This window comes from Portunus trituberculatus, chromosome 22, assembly GCF_017591435.1.
Source record: "Portunus trituberculatus isolate SZX2019 chromosome 22, ASM1759143v1, whole genome shotgun sequence".
In the NCBI taxonomy this organism is placed as follows: domain Eukaryota; kingdom Metazoa; phylum Arthropoda; class Malacostraca; order Decapoda; family Portunidae; genus Portunus; species Portunus trituberculatus.
Window position 1 is genome coordinate 4,310,609 of NC_059276.1, and position 14,979 is coordinate 4,325,587.

Genomic DNA, 14,979 nt, shown 5'->3' on the forward strand with positions numbered 1-14,979 from the left:
GTGGACACTGTGACTTAACTTACCTGTGGCCGTGAAAGAGTGCACCTGTTAATTATCTACAGCAAGACTTGAGCTACCTGTTAACGAGAGCGTAGTAATAATTCCATCGGTTAATTACGAAGATAAATTGCGTTATTTGTAAAGTCATAAACTGTTGAGAATCATGAGCTTTGCCTGTTAACGATTTAATTTCACCTGTTAATGGAGTGACTCAGGACCTGTGCCGGTTGTTAACGTGAGAACAGTAATAACTCTACCTATTAATTGAGGTTCAAGACTTGGACTACCTGTCAACTGGGCACAAGGAATGCCAAGTTAATAATCAAGAACTCTACCTAGCTGTTAACTGGGCACAAATAATAATCGGAGAGAGAGAGAGAGAGAGTGTGTGTGTGTGTGTGTGTGTGTGTGTGTGTGTGTGTGTGCGCGTGCATCATCATCATGACTCAGCAAAATATAGTAAAATTCGTAATATGGGCGTGTGTACTACTGACGCCCATATTCTCCCATGCCACGCCCTTCACCTACACTCACGCCCAGTCACACACCCACGCCCGCACCCTACCATCGCTACCTGAGGACGGAAAGGACAAGCAAAATTCAATATCTGTTCCTCGCTTGGCGCCGGGCTATCCCATCTTGAACACCACCCTGGGCATTCTCTCCTTCGCCGCCTTCACTGTGTACATTGCCATGCTGCTCGGTGGGCTTCTTGGAGGGGACAATCCGGCCAGGGAGGCAGTGGACAGGTGGGTCACGTCATAAGGTCTAAGTGCTAGGAAGGTGAAAAAGATCATGGCAGGAGATATAGCTGGTTCAAGATTAACCCCTTCTCATGACGCGTTCTCATATTCATTCTGGTTACTATTTGGTGATTTTATACAGCTTCAGAAACTTATGTGTGGGATTTGAATAGTGAAAACTCTGACCATCAATCTTCTGACCTCCGTAGACCCTTCCTAATTGAAATAAAATCATCTAATCACAGCCAACCTCATGGAAAAATGTGTCCCAGTACTGAAGAAAGTTAGATACGAGGAAAGAGATTAAGTAAGTTGCGTTTCTAAGGTATAAGGTTACAACAAGAATAGTTAACAAAATCCTCGAGGTGAGTAATCAAGGTTGGTGCAGGTAATGGGTTCAAGATTATAGCTATAAAAGGAGGTTGTGTTTGTAAGTGGTATAAGAAATGCAAGGTTAAGTTAATAAAATCCTTGGGAGCAGTAAACAAGGAAGAACGAAAAAGAAATACTGGATTCAAGCTTGATGAAATTAGGTTTAGAAATGATGATAATACAGCTTCTCAAATGGTTCTTTTAGTGTTGTGATAGATATAACAAGGAAGGTAAACAGATGCCTCTTGACAGTAACAGGGACAAGAAAGAAAAGGTTTAAACTTGATATTAACTCCTTCAGTACTGAGACGCATTTCTACCATGAATTTTGTATGTGATTAGACGATTATATTTTCACTATGAAGGGTGTAAAGAGGTCAGAAGATTAATGGCCACAGTCTTCATTATTTTAATCCCCACATAAGTTTCTGTAGCTGTATGAAATCACCAAATAGTAAGCAGAGTTAATAGGGAAAACGCGTCATGGTACTTTAGGGGTTAAGAAGAGACCCAAAGTAACTGGTTTTCAAATAAAGTAGTAGATATAATAGAAAAAAAAAACAGTACTCATGTTCTATAAGTCCCATAAGAGATATACCAAGGATGACATGAACAAAATCCTCAGTGTGAATAACTAAAAAAAAAACAAGAAGTAATCTGCTCAACTCTGATAACCCTGGAACATTCCTCATCGCTAAACTATTAAACTAACAAAAACTGAACCAAATCTTAAAAAATAGAGGTGTCACCCTTTTCAATACGTTTTTTGTGAATAATCATCAGGCACCAAGAAGACTCCATACCTCGTTTTCTTTCCCATTTTCTATTCATGGTGGACTTCTCTAAACTCACGCTGTGTTGGGAGTCTGACCTCACTCCGACTGACACGCTAAACTTAGACGTATGCAAATGAGGTACAAGATAAATACATGAAAATACAGACAGAGAGATGAAGCTCCGTGTGTGTGTGTGTGTGTGTGTGTGTGCGTGTGTGTGTCTAATATATTCTCGTCACTTAGAAGTTCAAGGCAATTCTCAGGTTGTGTTATCTTTATACTCGTCATCTTCTTCATCCTCTGACATTTTCTAGAGTCATGCATCATCCCGCGTGACATTTCCCCTTCTGTGTGTTCTCTAATGGTTTTATCTTTAGTGGGGCATTATGTGGGCCCTAAAAATAGCTGACGTTAAATGGTGTTAATATTTCCATTGGCGGTATAAATAATGTTGAAGTTACACGTTGAAGGAAAAAATTTGTGTATCTTTTGAAGTGTGATATTGGGTTCTATATTTTGATTCTCTGTTTTTCTGTTCTGTCTCTCCTCGTAGAATAAACAAATAAATAGATAAATAAATAGATAGTTAAAGAAATACATAAATTCACGAACCAACCGACTGAATGAATGAATGACTGACTGACAAAATAAATAAGTAAGATCGAAATATAAACATTTGCAAACAACAACAACAACAACAACAACAACAACAGCAAAAACAACAACAACAACAACAACAACTTCAGTACCAACAACAGCAAAAACAACAACAACAACGACAGCAACAAACATTCCTTATCGGGGTTAGAAAAAAAAAGTTATCAGACAAAGCAAGACGTAACAAAAAAATAAGATTAATAATTACAAAATGTTACACAAACCAAAGACAGAAAGAAAAACAGAAAATGAAGATACACACACACACACACACACACACACACACACACACACACACACACAAGCTAAACATTCCACTTCAAGAAGATGGAGGAAGAAAATTAATGAGAGAGAGAGAGAGAGAGAGAGAGAGAGAGAGAGAGAGAGAGAGAGAGAGAGAGAGAGACGAAAACATAAAGATAAAAAACAAACACTTGAACACTTCACCACACAGTATAAACACCACAAATTATACACCGGAAGGTATAGGCGACGCAACACAAACACTATAAAACTGACCCTTTGAAACAGCTGAGCATCGGGGGATCGGAGGAGCAGCGAGTGAAGGGAAGGGGCTGAGGCGGTTCAGATACCCTTTGAGACCGACCAAGTGGGATCCAAGTGCATCATCAACAAACAGGGCAGTCAATACGATAACAAGCCAACAAATGCGCATCACCAAGCGTCTCAGAGAAGGTGATCTCAGAGGGTTTAAAAGAGGATTCAATCTCCTAAGAGCAAACAGCGATAATTAGCCCAAAATATATGAAGGAGTGACGCGGTTATGGTCATGAGAGAGAGAGAGAGAGAGAGAGAGAGAGAGAGAGAGAGAGAGAGAGAGAGAGATTGTGTTCCATCATAATCACATACATATCCTTCTTACATAAACATACATACATACATACACACCTTCAACCATACCGTAATCAGAGAGAGAGAGAGAGAGAGAGATATTGTGTTCCATCATAATTTAATCACATACATAACCTTCTTACACAAACATACACACATACATACATATATACACACTTCCGATCCTCCAATCCTAACTCAACATGTCATTAGCACTCTTTACACATCCTTGACTCATCCTACAACATCCTTCATCCCTATCCTGTACAAGACTAGTGGCAGCAGGCCCAGTAAGTGCCGCAGTGCAAACAACACAAAACAAGACTCAACAGCTGCAAACTATCCAATTAGACTTGCCAATAACAACACGAGACGTCAGTTATTGCCTAGATCCCTCAAGCTAACCATTTCATTACTCTCTTTCCCTCTCTCTCTCTCTTTCCCTCTCTCTCTCTCTCTCTCTGTTGATAAGGCAAACAGTTCATTATCTCACTATCATATATCAGGCATCATTAATATCCCCACCAGGGCTTCCATAGACGTGCCTTGTTCCCTCATGTTATCACTACGCCACTATCATTGGATCACCTCCGCCTCGCCACAGTCTGCCCATTCATAACGCTTTGTTGGGCCATTCATATTTTAGGGGCTCAGGAAGGTGGTGGTGGTGGTGGTGGTGGTGGGTTGATGAGTGTATAGAAATTCAGGAAGTGGAGGTAAGGAGGAGGAGGAGGAGGAGGAGGAGGAGGAGATGTAGATGTTATGATGATAGGTTAAGAAAGAAGTCATTTGGTTTTAAGAAGAGGAAGATAAGGAGAAGGAGGAGGAAAAAGAAGGAGAGGAGAAGGAGGAAGAGTAGAAGGAATAATCTCTCTCAATCATCCTCATCCTCTTCATGAACCCACAAACATAGCCTTTTAATGACCCCAACTTAATTATAACTATCCTCATTACACTTTCATTTACATTCAATTAACCAGAAGCTTCATTACTTTCACCAACAATCACTAACACATCACCATCTTCACCACAACTAACACACGTACCATTACTCACCACACTTTATCTATTCCTAATTAAAAACACCATCGCAAAACACTAATCTAAAACTTGTCACTATATTCACACCTTTCACTATCCATCACTAAAATTAACCATCACTTTACCTTGAGTCTCCTTCACCACCTGTAATAAAAAGCTCACAATACACAAAGGATAAATACCATCACTAAACACTAATCCTGGTAATCCATAACTTGTCAATATATTCACACCTTTCACTATCCATCACTATCAATTAACCATCACTTTACCCTGAGTCTCCTTCACCACCTGTAATAAAGAGCCTTCAATACACAAACAAAGGATAGATGAACCACACAGACGCTTCATTTTAACCTTACCTAATAAATCCCCTCTCTATTTTCCCCCATCAGTCATTTAACGAGATGTTTTCACACGCCACGTCACCCTATCACTCCTTCACCCCTTCACCCTTTGCAATTTGACCCCTATAGCACATTACTTCCCTCTCCTTCTCCTTGACTGCCTTCCTTGTCCCTTTGGCTTCTCCTCGTGGCCTCCTCTTTGCCCTCTTTAAAGGAGAAAATGGCAGTGTTTATCAATCATTAGGTTTTAGGCTTTCAATTCATCTTGTCTTGCTTTTCCTCTTGTTTTATTAGATGTTTGTTGTTTTGGCTGGTGTTCGCATCGTTATCTTGTTTTGTTTCGCTTCATCGTGCGTTTGGCTTTTGTTTTGGCTGAAGTTGCTGTTTGTTTGGGGATATTTTGTTGGTTTTTGGTTTGCTTTCTTGCTTATGATTTTTTTTCTCTCTCGTAATGTACTGAATTAATGGAGGTTTTTATTTTTTTCTTTTATTTTTTATTGTTTTAATAGCACAATGTTTTTTGTTTTTTTTCAGAGGGTGTGGGGAAAGAGAAGTAGGGAATTTCTCTCTCTCTCTCTCTCTCTCTCTCTCTCTCTCTCTCTCTCTCTCTCTCTCTCTCTCTCTCTCTCTCGCAAACCTTACATCCAGCTATGTGCTTTCTTTAGGTGAAATATTGCTAATTTACTGACTCACTCACTCAATAGTTCACTCACTCACTCACTCACTCTCTCACTCACTAAACAAGACGGATTAATAGAAAAATAAATAATTATGCAAATAAACAAATAGATAAATAAAAATAAGAAAATTAAATAAAGAAAGAAAGAATCATTGAAAAAAGAATGAACAAACACAAACACACACACAGAAACACAATTACATAACTAACCTTCTACTAACTGATCAAATAACACCAAGAAAGACAAACAAAACAAACTATCCACTACAAGACATTCTTCCGTCATTCCAACACATTTCCAATCCGCACACACTCACACAAACGATAACCACAAATATAACAAAACAACATTATCTCCTTTACAAAACATCACAAATCTCTCTCTCTCTCTCTCTCTCTCTCTCTCTCTCTCTCTCTCTCTCTCTCTCTCATCACCAACAAACGATCCATTACTAAACTATTCACTATAAAGCATTTTCCTGTCACTCCATCACATTTCCAATTCACACACACAAACTACAACCACAAACTTAACAAAACAACACATCTTTAAAAACCAGCATCGTAAATCTCTCTCCCCACCATTAGCAAACTCTCCATTATAAAGCTATCAATTATAAAGCATTCTTCCGTCATTCTATCACATTTCCAGTAAACACACACAAACTGTAACCATGAACGAGCAACAAAACAACTATCTCCTTTTACTAAATATCACAAATCTCTCTCTCCCACCACCAAAAAAACTGTCCATTATAAAATTATTTACTATTTTATTTTATTCTATCGCATTCTCAATCCACACACAGGCGATAACCAAAAAAAAAAAAGCAACACAACACATATTTACAAACCAGCATCGTAAATCTCTGTCCCACCACCAGCAAGCTATTCTTTATAAAACTATCCTTACGTCATTACATCACATTCCTAATCCACACACAAGCGATAGTCACAAATAGAGCAACACAACACATCTTTACAAACCAGCATCGTAAATCTCTCTCACCTCCACTTTGCGCCTCAACACAGAAAAGTCCCGCTGTGATCGTGTTTAGACAGGTGCGCCTCCCTTACTTTAGACGACTCTCCTGTGTAGCCACCAATCATCTCAATAAGGCTTTCAATATTCCTCTAAGCACGTCTCTTCTCACCTCTCCTGTGTCGCTGTGTTCTCTTGGGTAACTCTGGGTTTAGTAAGAAGGAAGATGGTTTTGTTACGTTTATAGTTTCTGGTTTGTTTAGAGTTGTGATAGCATTGTTTCTATCACTTTTTTTCTTTTTATTTCTTGGGTTTTTTTAATTAATGGTTTGGTTATGCGTGTTAGTTAAAGAGTTTTCAGTTTTGTTTAAGAATACAAGAGCACAAGGAAAATATAGGAAGTTTTAGTCTCTCTCTCTCTCTCTCTCTCTCTCTCTCTCTCTCTCTCTCTCTCTCTCTCTCTCTCTCTCTCTCTCTCTCTCTCTGGCAGGATTAGGCGTATTAGTTGAATCATTTACTTTAATTCTGAAAAAAATATAGATAATCACAATTTTTTTAAGCTATTTTTTACCGTCCAGACCTCAATCTGTCTTATCTTCTCACAATCCTTTAATTTCGTGCAGCTGGCTAAAACTTTTCCCACTTAAATGACTTGCATGCTATTTGTGTAACAAGGAAACTGTGTTCTTTATCATTTGAACAGAGAACTCCAGCTTTTTAAACCTAGGAAATCTTTCTTGTTACTTAAAATTGTTCCTTTCGTTGTATTTTGTAAGTAAGAACAGCATATCATTTTTCTTACTTGTACGAGAAAGAACTTAGTGAAGGAAGCTCCAGGAGGTGTACACGTGACGCTTCCTGTAACTAATTTCTTTTTATTTTGCAAAGCTTCTCAGTCATCAACTACTACTACTGCTACTACTACTACTACTACTACTACTACTACTACTACTACTACTACTACTACTACTACTACTACTACTACTACTACTACTACTTTTTTTTATCTTTTCTTTTTTTTTTTTTTTGCCCTTGGCTGGCCCTCTCCCCTACATAAAAAAATAAACTACTACTACTACTACTACTACTACTACTACTACTACTACTACTACTACTACTACTACTACTACTACTACTACTACTACTACTACTACTACTACTACTACTACTCATACTACTTTCTACCACACTGTTCCTGCTACCCACACCACAAAACTTTTCCTCATGAATGCAGAAAGGTGTATATATTATCTTCATTAACTTCAATCGTATGTTGTAAAATCAGGATAATGTCAAAATTTAATCCTGTTCACTAATTAATTTTTAACCTTATATAGTATAACACTCTAAGCTAAATAACGATCAATCATGTCCACTCAACTCCTCCTCAACTTAATAAACCAAGCTATATTACTGTCGTTCATATCATAGACTGCATTTTCTTAATTCAACGCATAAAACTAGACAAAGAATCCTATTTTTCCTTTACTCAACAGTTTTTATCTTTCTCTTCAACTTAATACTACCGTTCAAATTCGTAATATATTTCACCTCAATTTAACACAAGAAACAAAGAAATTTTTATATATTATTTCCCTATTCAACTTTTTAATTTGTGTCAAACTACGTCTCCATCACTCAAATTGTTAGTCTATTTCTCTTTCAAATTAAAACAAACTTTTTTTTTCCTGAATTGTATTGCAACCATTCAAATTCTTTATATCCATTTCTATCAGATTAAAACAAAAAGGAAACACTCTACATAACTTCCCTTATTCAACTTAACTGTTCTCTTTCTCTTCATCCTCTCTCTCTCTCCCTCTCTCTCTCTCTCTCTCTCTCTCTCCCTCTTTCTTTTACTCTCTTCCTGTCCCGTCTCCCACTCTCCCTCTTTCTCTCTCTCTCTTAATGTCGCAGCAACACGCATTCCACCACACTTTCCTCTCAACCACCAAGAAAATAAACATAACCTTCACTAAAACATGAAAAAAAAGCTGATGAAGCATTATCTTATTTAGTCATAGCCCCCTTTTACTTGTGAGGTCAATTAGACGCACGTTTTGAGTTTCACCATCTTATCTCTTATCTGTTTACACTCAATACTCCAGCCTTCATTTGCACACTTCTGCCACCACCCTCATTCTTCAAGCCCGGCCCCAGTTTAATGACAGAAGCGCTCTATTATTATTATTATCACTGTTTGCCTAATCGCAGCTGCGGTTGGGAAGGATCTGAGGCGAACAGAGACCCTTCTAGCTAATCATACAGGGAATTAACTGAAGGATCTTGTTACCTCTTCACTCTGCCCTGTTAAATGAAGGCTTTTTTTTTTCTTTTATATATATATGTGTGTGTGTGTGTGTGTGTGTGTGTGTGTGTGTGTGTGTGTGTGTGTGTGTGTGTGTGTGTGTGTGTGTGTGTGTGTGTGTGTGTGTGTGTGTGTGTGTGTGTGTGTGTTTTCTATGTATCATTTCTTATTGTTTACACACACACACACTCTCTCTCTCTCTCTCTCTCTCTCTCTCTCTCTCTCTCTCTCTCTCTTTCTCTTGTTTAGATTTTGTGGTTTTTCTTTCACTCTCTCTTCTTCATTTATCATTCCGAACTATTAAACCTCTCTCTCTCTCTTCTCTCTCTCTCTCTCTCTCTCTCTCTCTCTCTCTCTCTCTCTCTCTCTCTCTCTCTCTCTCTCTCTCTCTCTCTCTCTCTCTCTGTGTGTGTGTGTGTGTGTGTGTGTGTGTGTGGTGTGTTCTCGCAGCGATGCCAGATGACGGAAAAGGAGGGGAGGAGGAGGGGAAGAGAATAAGAAAGAGGAGGAGGAGGAGGAGGAGAGGAAGAAGAGGAGGAAGAAGACCACCTTGATGACGTCAAATAAAAACTACGCTAAGACTTCCTCTGACCAGATACAGAGGAGGAGGAGGAAGAGGAGGAGGAGGAGGAGGAGGAGGAGGAGGAGGAGGAGGAGGAGAAGAAAGGGAGTGAGGGAGAGATAGAAGGGGGAGCTAAGTATCCTCTCACTGCTGTTTGTAAAGGCCGGAATTGATAGCTTAGAAGAGATGGCGCAAAAACAGCATATACACACACACACACACACACACACACACACACACACACACACGAAGTAGTTGAATACTGTGTGTGTGTGTGTGTGTGTGTGTGTGTGTGTATAATCAGACGCACACAGTAACAGCTGACGTAGAGAGAGAAAGAGAGAGAGATACCTCACACACACACACACACACACACACACACACACACACACACACACAGACGAGTCCTTCAATACACCAGCTCAATGCATCACCTCCTACGGCGCTTCTTAACTGAAATAGCACTGTCTTATCACCCTCCTCGTTACCGGGACCGAGGAAAAACACACAGTGGACCGCATTCATTCCTCCATTAACCTCTTCAGTGCCATGACGCGCTTCCATATTCATTCTGCTTACTATTTGGTCATTTTGCACAGTTTCAGAATCTTATGAGGGGATTGAAATAGTGAATTCTCTGCCTACTAATCTTCTGACCTCCATAGAATTGCCATGACACGCTTCCATATTCATTCTGCTTACTATTTGGTCATTTTGCACAGTTTCAGAATCTTACGAGGGGATTAAAATAGTGAATTCTCTGCCCACTAATCTTTTGACCTCCATAGACACTTCCTAATGTAAATAAAATCGTCCAGTCAGACCGAAAAATCAAGGTAAAATGTGTCTCAGTACTAAACGGGTTAACCAAGCTTGCAATGACCTCCGTTTTTAGTAAGACTTCCTTATACTTACTTTTCAAAGGCTCTAGTTGAAGATACGAGGTTTTAAGGATGTCTTCTACTGACTTTTAAACCAAATGTCGGTGTTATTAATTGGAGAAACTTGAGAACATGCCTAATCTGTCGTTTTCTTAATAGTTGTGGTGAGAGAGAGAGAGAGAGAGAGAGAGAGAGAGAGAGAGAGAGAGATTCAGAGTACTGGCCCATTCATTCTCTCTTAAAAATCCTTTCCTTCGTCCTCTCTCCTTCATCGCCTTCGTCAGATAGGATGTTACGATATGAATGCGAGGAGGGAGTGTGTGTGTGTGTGTGTGTGTGTGTGTGTGTGTGTGTGTGTGTGTGTGTGTGTGTGTGTGTGTGTGTGTGTGTGTGTGTGTGTGTGTGTGCGGGAGTGGTGATATATCTCTCCCTCTTAGCCAATAAAATGAAACTCTTAAAAGTTGGTTTCTTGCATCAACAGTTAAGCTTCTGTGGTGAAATATGCTAATGCTATCTCTACCCCTCTTCTTGTTGCTCCTCCTCCTCCTCCTCCTCCTCCTCCTCCTCCTCCTCCTCCTCCTCCTCCTCCTCCTCCTCTTCCTCTTTCCTCTAGCAACTCCTCCTCCTCTTCCTTCTTTCTCCTTCAGTAGCTATTTTTTTCTCTCTTCTTTCTCTCCTTCCAGTTACTTAGTCTCTCTCCTTTTCATCTTCAATTTCTCATTCTTCTAGTAGTTCTTTATCTTTCTCCTTCCCTTGTTTTTCTTTCATCTTCTTTCTCCCTCTTCTCCATCTCCACGTCAACATCTCATTTTCCTCTCTTTCCTCCTTCTCTATCTCCTCCTCTTCCTCCTCTTCATCTTGTTATTACCATTCACATCCTACTCATCTTTAATTAATTCGAAACTTCCCTCCTATCCTTCCATATTACACTGTCTTCTAAATTTTATCGTTATCTTCAAATACTCTTCAGCGTAGGGAAAGATTTTTTTATATATTATGGTGTCCCAAGAAACTGTCCTTATTTAGTGTTCTCTCTTTCTAACTAATATAACTCTATTATAGAAAGGAGCTGTGTATGAGAGTATGCTATTTTGATAAACTCGCCTTACTATTGCTACAGAAGAAAGGGTTAAGTAAAGAGGATTTAACCCCTTCAGTATCATGACGAGTTTCCATATTTATTCTGGTTACTATTTAGTGATTTTATACAGCTTCAGAAACTTATGCGAGGATTAAAATAGTGAATACTCTGGCCATTAATTTTCTGGCCTTCATAGACGCTTCCTAATGTCAATAAATCATACCTAAACTCAGTAAAAATGCGTCCCAGTACTGAGGTCAATTTGTAGGTAAAGGTTTCCCAATATAACTTCCCAATATAGTTTTCCTTTATTACTCATATTTTTTTGCAGTCGCTCATGTCTTAACAATGAGTCTTATAAAGCTCCGTGGCTACAGGTCATTAATTTTTCATTCCGGGGGAAGGTTCAAGACTCCGTGAACCTGATCGCAGTGAACCACTCTGGCCCATCACTCTGACAGGTTAATCTTACCGCGCGGTGAAAATAAACACACACACACACACACACACACACACACATAGGGAGTGAAGGAAGGGCTGGATAGATTTAGATATAGAGATAGGACCCCTTTAGACTCCTATGAATTACTAGTACACACACACACACACACACACACACACACACACACACACACACACACACACACACACACACACACACACACACACACACACTACTAACTATACAAAAAAAAACTACTTAAACATAAAAAATGAAAGTACTAGGTTAACTTAAGCCATACACACACACACACACACACACACACACACACACACACACACACACACACACACACACACACACACACACACGTAGACAACTAAGCAGGTCAATTTTAAGCATTTTTGGGATGAGATTCAAACCCTTAATTTAGCGGAGTCTCATTGCTTCTGGTGGTGGTAGTTAATTGTGAGGAATTATCTGAGTATATTGCTATTAAGTATGCGAGTGAAGAGGGCTGGGGGAGGACGGGAGGAGGCCAGGGGAGGGGGAGTGGGGCGAAGGAGATAAAAGCAAGACTCACTCGTGTTTTTAAAGGCGGTAATTGATACGACAAGACGAGAAATTAAAACAAACAAAAACATCATCTTTATTACCACCACTCTTATTATCATTATTATTATTATTATTATTATTATTATTATCATTATTATTATTATTATTATTATTGCTATTACACATACTTTTTTATAGAATCTTGTGGCTGCGGAGTCAGGACGAGGGGAAAAAAAAGGAGATTTAGAAGAGGAAAGTAGGTTCATGTGAAGACAGAAGTGGAAGAGGAGGGGAAAGAGGAGGAGGAGGAGGAGGAGGAGAAGGAAAAAATGTTAAGTGGGTAAAGAAGTGAGTAAATATAATAAGAAAACAAAAAAAATGAGGAAAATGAGAAGGAAAAAGAGAAGGCAAGATGGAGCAAGAGAAGAAAAAAGATCATAGAGGAGGAAAGAGATGAAAAGGAAAAGGAGAGTAAGAAAAGAGAAAGATTAAGAGAGTAAGATTGAAATTAACAGATTCACTAGAAAGGAAAGCTATAAGAAACCTGTCCGCCCCCCCCTCTCTCTCTCTCTCTCTCTCTCTCTCTCTCTCTCTCTCTCTCTCTCTCTCTCTCTCTCTCTCTCTCTCTCTCTCTCTCTCTCTCTCTCTCTCTCTCAATTACATGACCAATTTCAGAATTCTTTCTTTCTTTATCTCGTTATCTTTTAATTTAATACTCGTTATTCATCTTCGTAATCTACTTTTCTTTTATCTAATCTCTCTAATAATAAATCTTCCAAGATTGAACACTAACTTGACAACAATCTCTAATCTAACTTTCCTTTATTCCAGGCGGGGCGAGGCAGAACCAGCGGGAGACATCACGCCAAGCATTTCTCCCTACAACAACACACTGCAGGCAACACACGCGATCTTGCCTTCCCTGCACCACCTCCCTCCAGTCTTCCCGCCCCTGAGCAACCATCACCTCAGCCCTCTTCTGTATACACTAGGAGGACATGAACTGGCGGGCCTTACAGCGAACAGAGGGAACTTCATGCAAAAACCTTCATTTCAACACAAACACGAGATGAATAACCTTAACTACCCTCACAGTTTAGACTCTTCTAATCACCCACCCCTCTACTCTTACAACGATATCCTACAGCCTTCAGGAGTGCATGGTGGCCCTGACGTGTCCCTTGATAACTTCTCAGGGTATACAGGCGTGTCTCAGGGTACTAGAGGTGTCACTGCTGCACGTGGGGTACTGGAAGGCCTAAGAAAGCGAGCACCAGTTACACCAACACTCTCCGACATGAAGGAACCACCACCACCACCACCACCACCACCACCACCACACACAATGGCGTCAGGAAGAAATGGTACTAATACATTATCTCCTGCAGGAATCCTACTAACCCAAACAGAGAAACAGGACTCTACCTCGCCCTCTTCATCTCTTATATTTACTAACACTAGGACTTCGCAGGACTCCCAAATAGAGGTCCCTAAACACCCTGAAAATTACAACAACCCTCCACCTCGCTTTCTTTCACAGGGACACGAGTTTAGGGGCACAAATTCAGGGGTCTCGTTAAGGGAAGCAGGTAAAACAGGTGACAGGTATTCTGGCAGTCACTTAGGGCAGGAAGTTACGAGGAAATCAGGCCAAGTGTCACCATGGAGAAACATTCGTTACCAGCACGCCATGAAGGGAGCCAACACGCGTCTCCACACTCTTATTAACAAAGGCCACACCCGTGACACACTCCCACACGCCCTTCATAACCAGAGCCACACACGCACAATACCCTCACAGCGCACCAACACCACCAAGCCACAAAACCTCTCACATTCCACCATCTCAAAGGTCACTACATATACCCTGACGTCACCACGCACCACCACCAACTCCATCACCACGTCACGGACACAGACCCCTCCTACAGCACCTCCTTCAGACACCCAAGCTAAAAACCTCACAAATTTACACTTGGATCGCCCGGCCACAGCTGCTGCCATTGTGTCCGCCGTCAGGAAGATAACCCTCGAGAACTTGGAGGCGCAACAAGGAGCGGGGGACTTCTAAAGGGTCAGTCGCCTCCGCCCTCGCCTTCTACATGACGCAAGACCGAGGAATCCCACACATAATGATTCTCCTCTAGATAACACAACACTGCCGCCTTCACCACGCAGTCACACGCCAACAGAGCCTTCCCAGATCACTCCCCCATGCAGCGCCCTAACGGAGGAGCATCGGACGCCCACCCCAGGCCAGACACACGCCCGGAACACACCGCAAGATGACAAGGCGTGATGCTCCGGCAGTGAAAAGATGACTTGAGAGAGAGAGAGAGAGAGAGAGAGAGAGAGAGAGAGAGAGAGAGAGAGAGAGAGAAAGAGAGAGATAACCTCACACCATACTAAAAATAACAACAATAACAAAAGTATCACCTCTAAATAACCCAGAAAAACATATTAGAAATCATAAAAAGCCAAAGATATGAGCAAGTTTCATTATCCTCTTCAGTTTTAATTATTCAAGTCAGAAGTTCACATGAGCCCAGCTTTCATTACTGGCTCGCTTATCTGGGAGTGTTGAAAGAGACGCTAAGTTAAGCAGGAAGTCTAAACTCATCGTAGGAGTTCACGAGTTTGTCTAAATATTAATGCTACACTCGCGGTTAGCTGTTTAGAGACCTCCCTTACTTATCTATGT

At 40.4% G+C, this 14,979-nt stretch overlaps 1 protein-coding gene across 1 annotated transcript; it reads left to right on the forward strand.

The window, feature by feature from the left end:
* The first annotated feature begins 441 nt into the window (after positions 1 to 441).
* Positions 442 to 14,749, forward strand: LOC123507389. The gene is made up of 2 exons (XM_045260198.1): positions 442 to 749; positions 13,110 to 14,749. The coding sequence occupies exons 1-2, from the start codon at positions 442 to 444 to the stop codon at positions 14,347 to 14,349; spliced, it is 1,548 nt and encodes a 515-aa protein (XP_045116133.1). The 3' UTR covers positions 14,350 to 14,749.
* Positions 14,750 to 14,979: the final 230 nt, after the last annotated feature.

Excerpts from the sequence above, each read along its gene's own strand:
- LOC123507389 (XM_045260198.1), top strand. The coding sequence starts at position 442 with ATGACTCAGCAAAATATAGTAAAATTCGTAATATGGGCGTGTGTACTA. Across the intron at positions 750-13,109 it reads GCCAGGGAGGCAGTGGACAG|GCGGGGCGAGGCAGAACCAG; the intron begins GTGGGTCACGTC and ends CCTTTATTCCAG.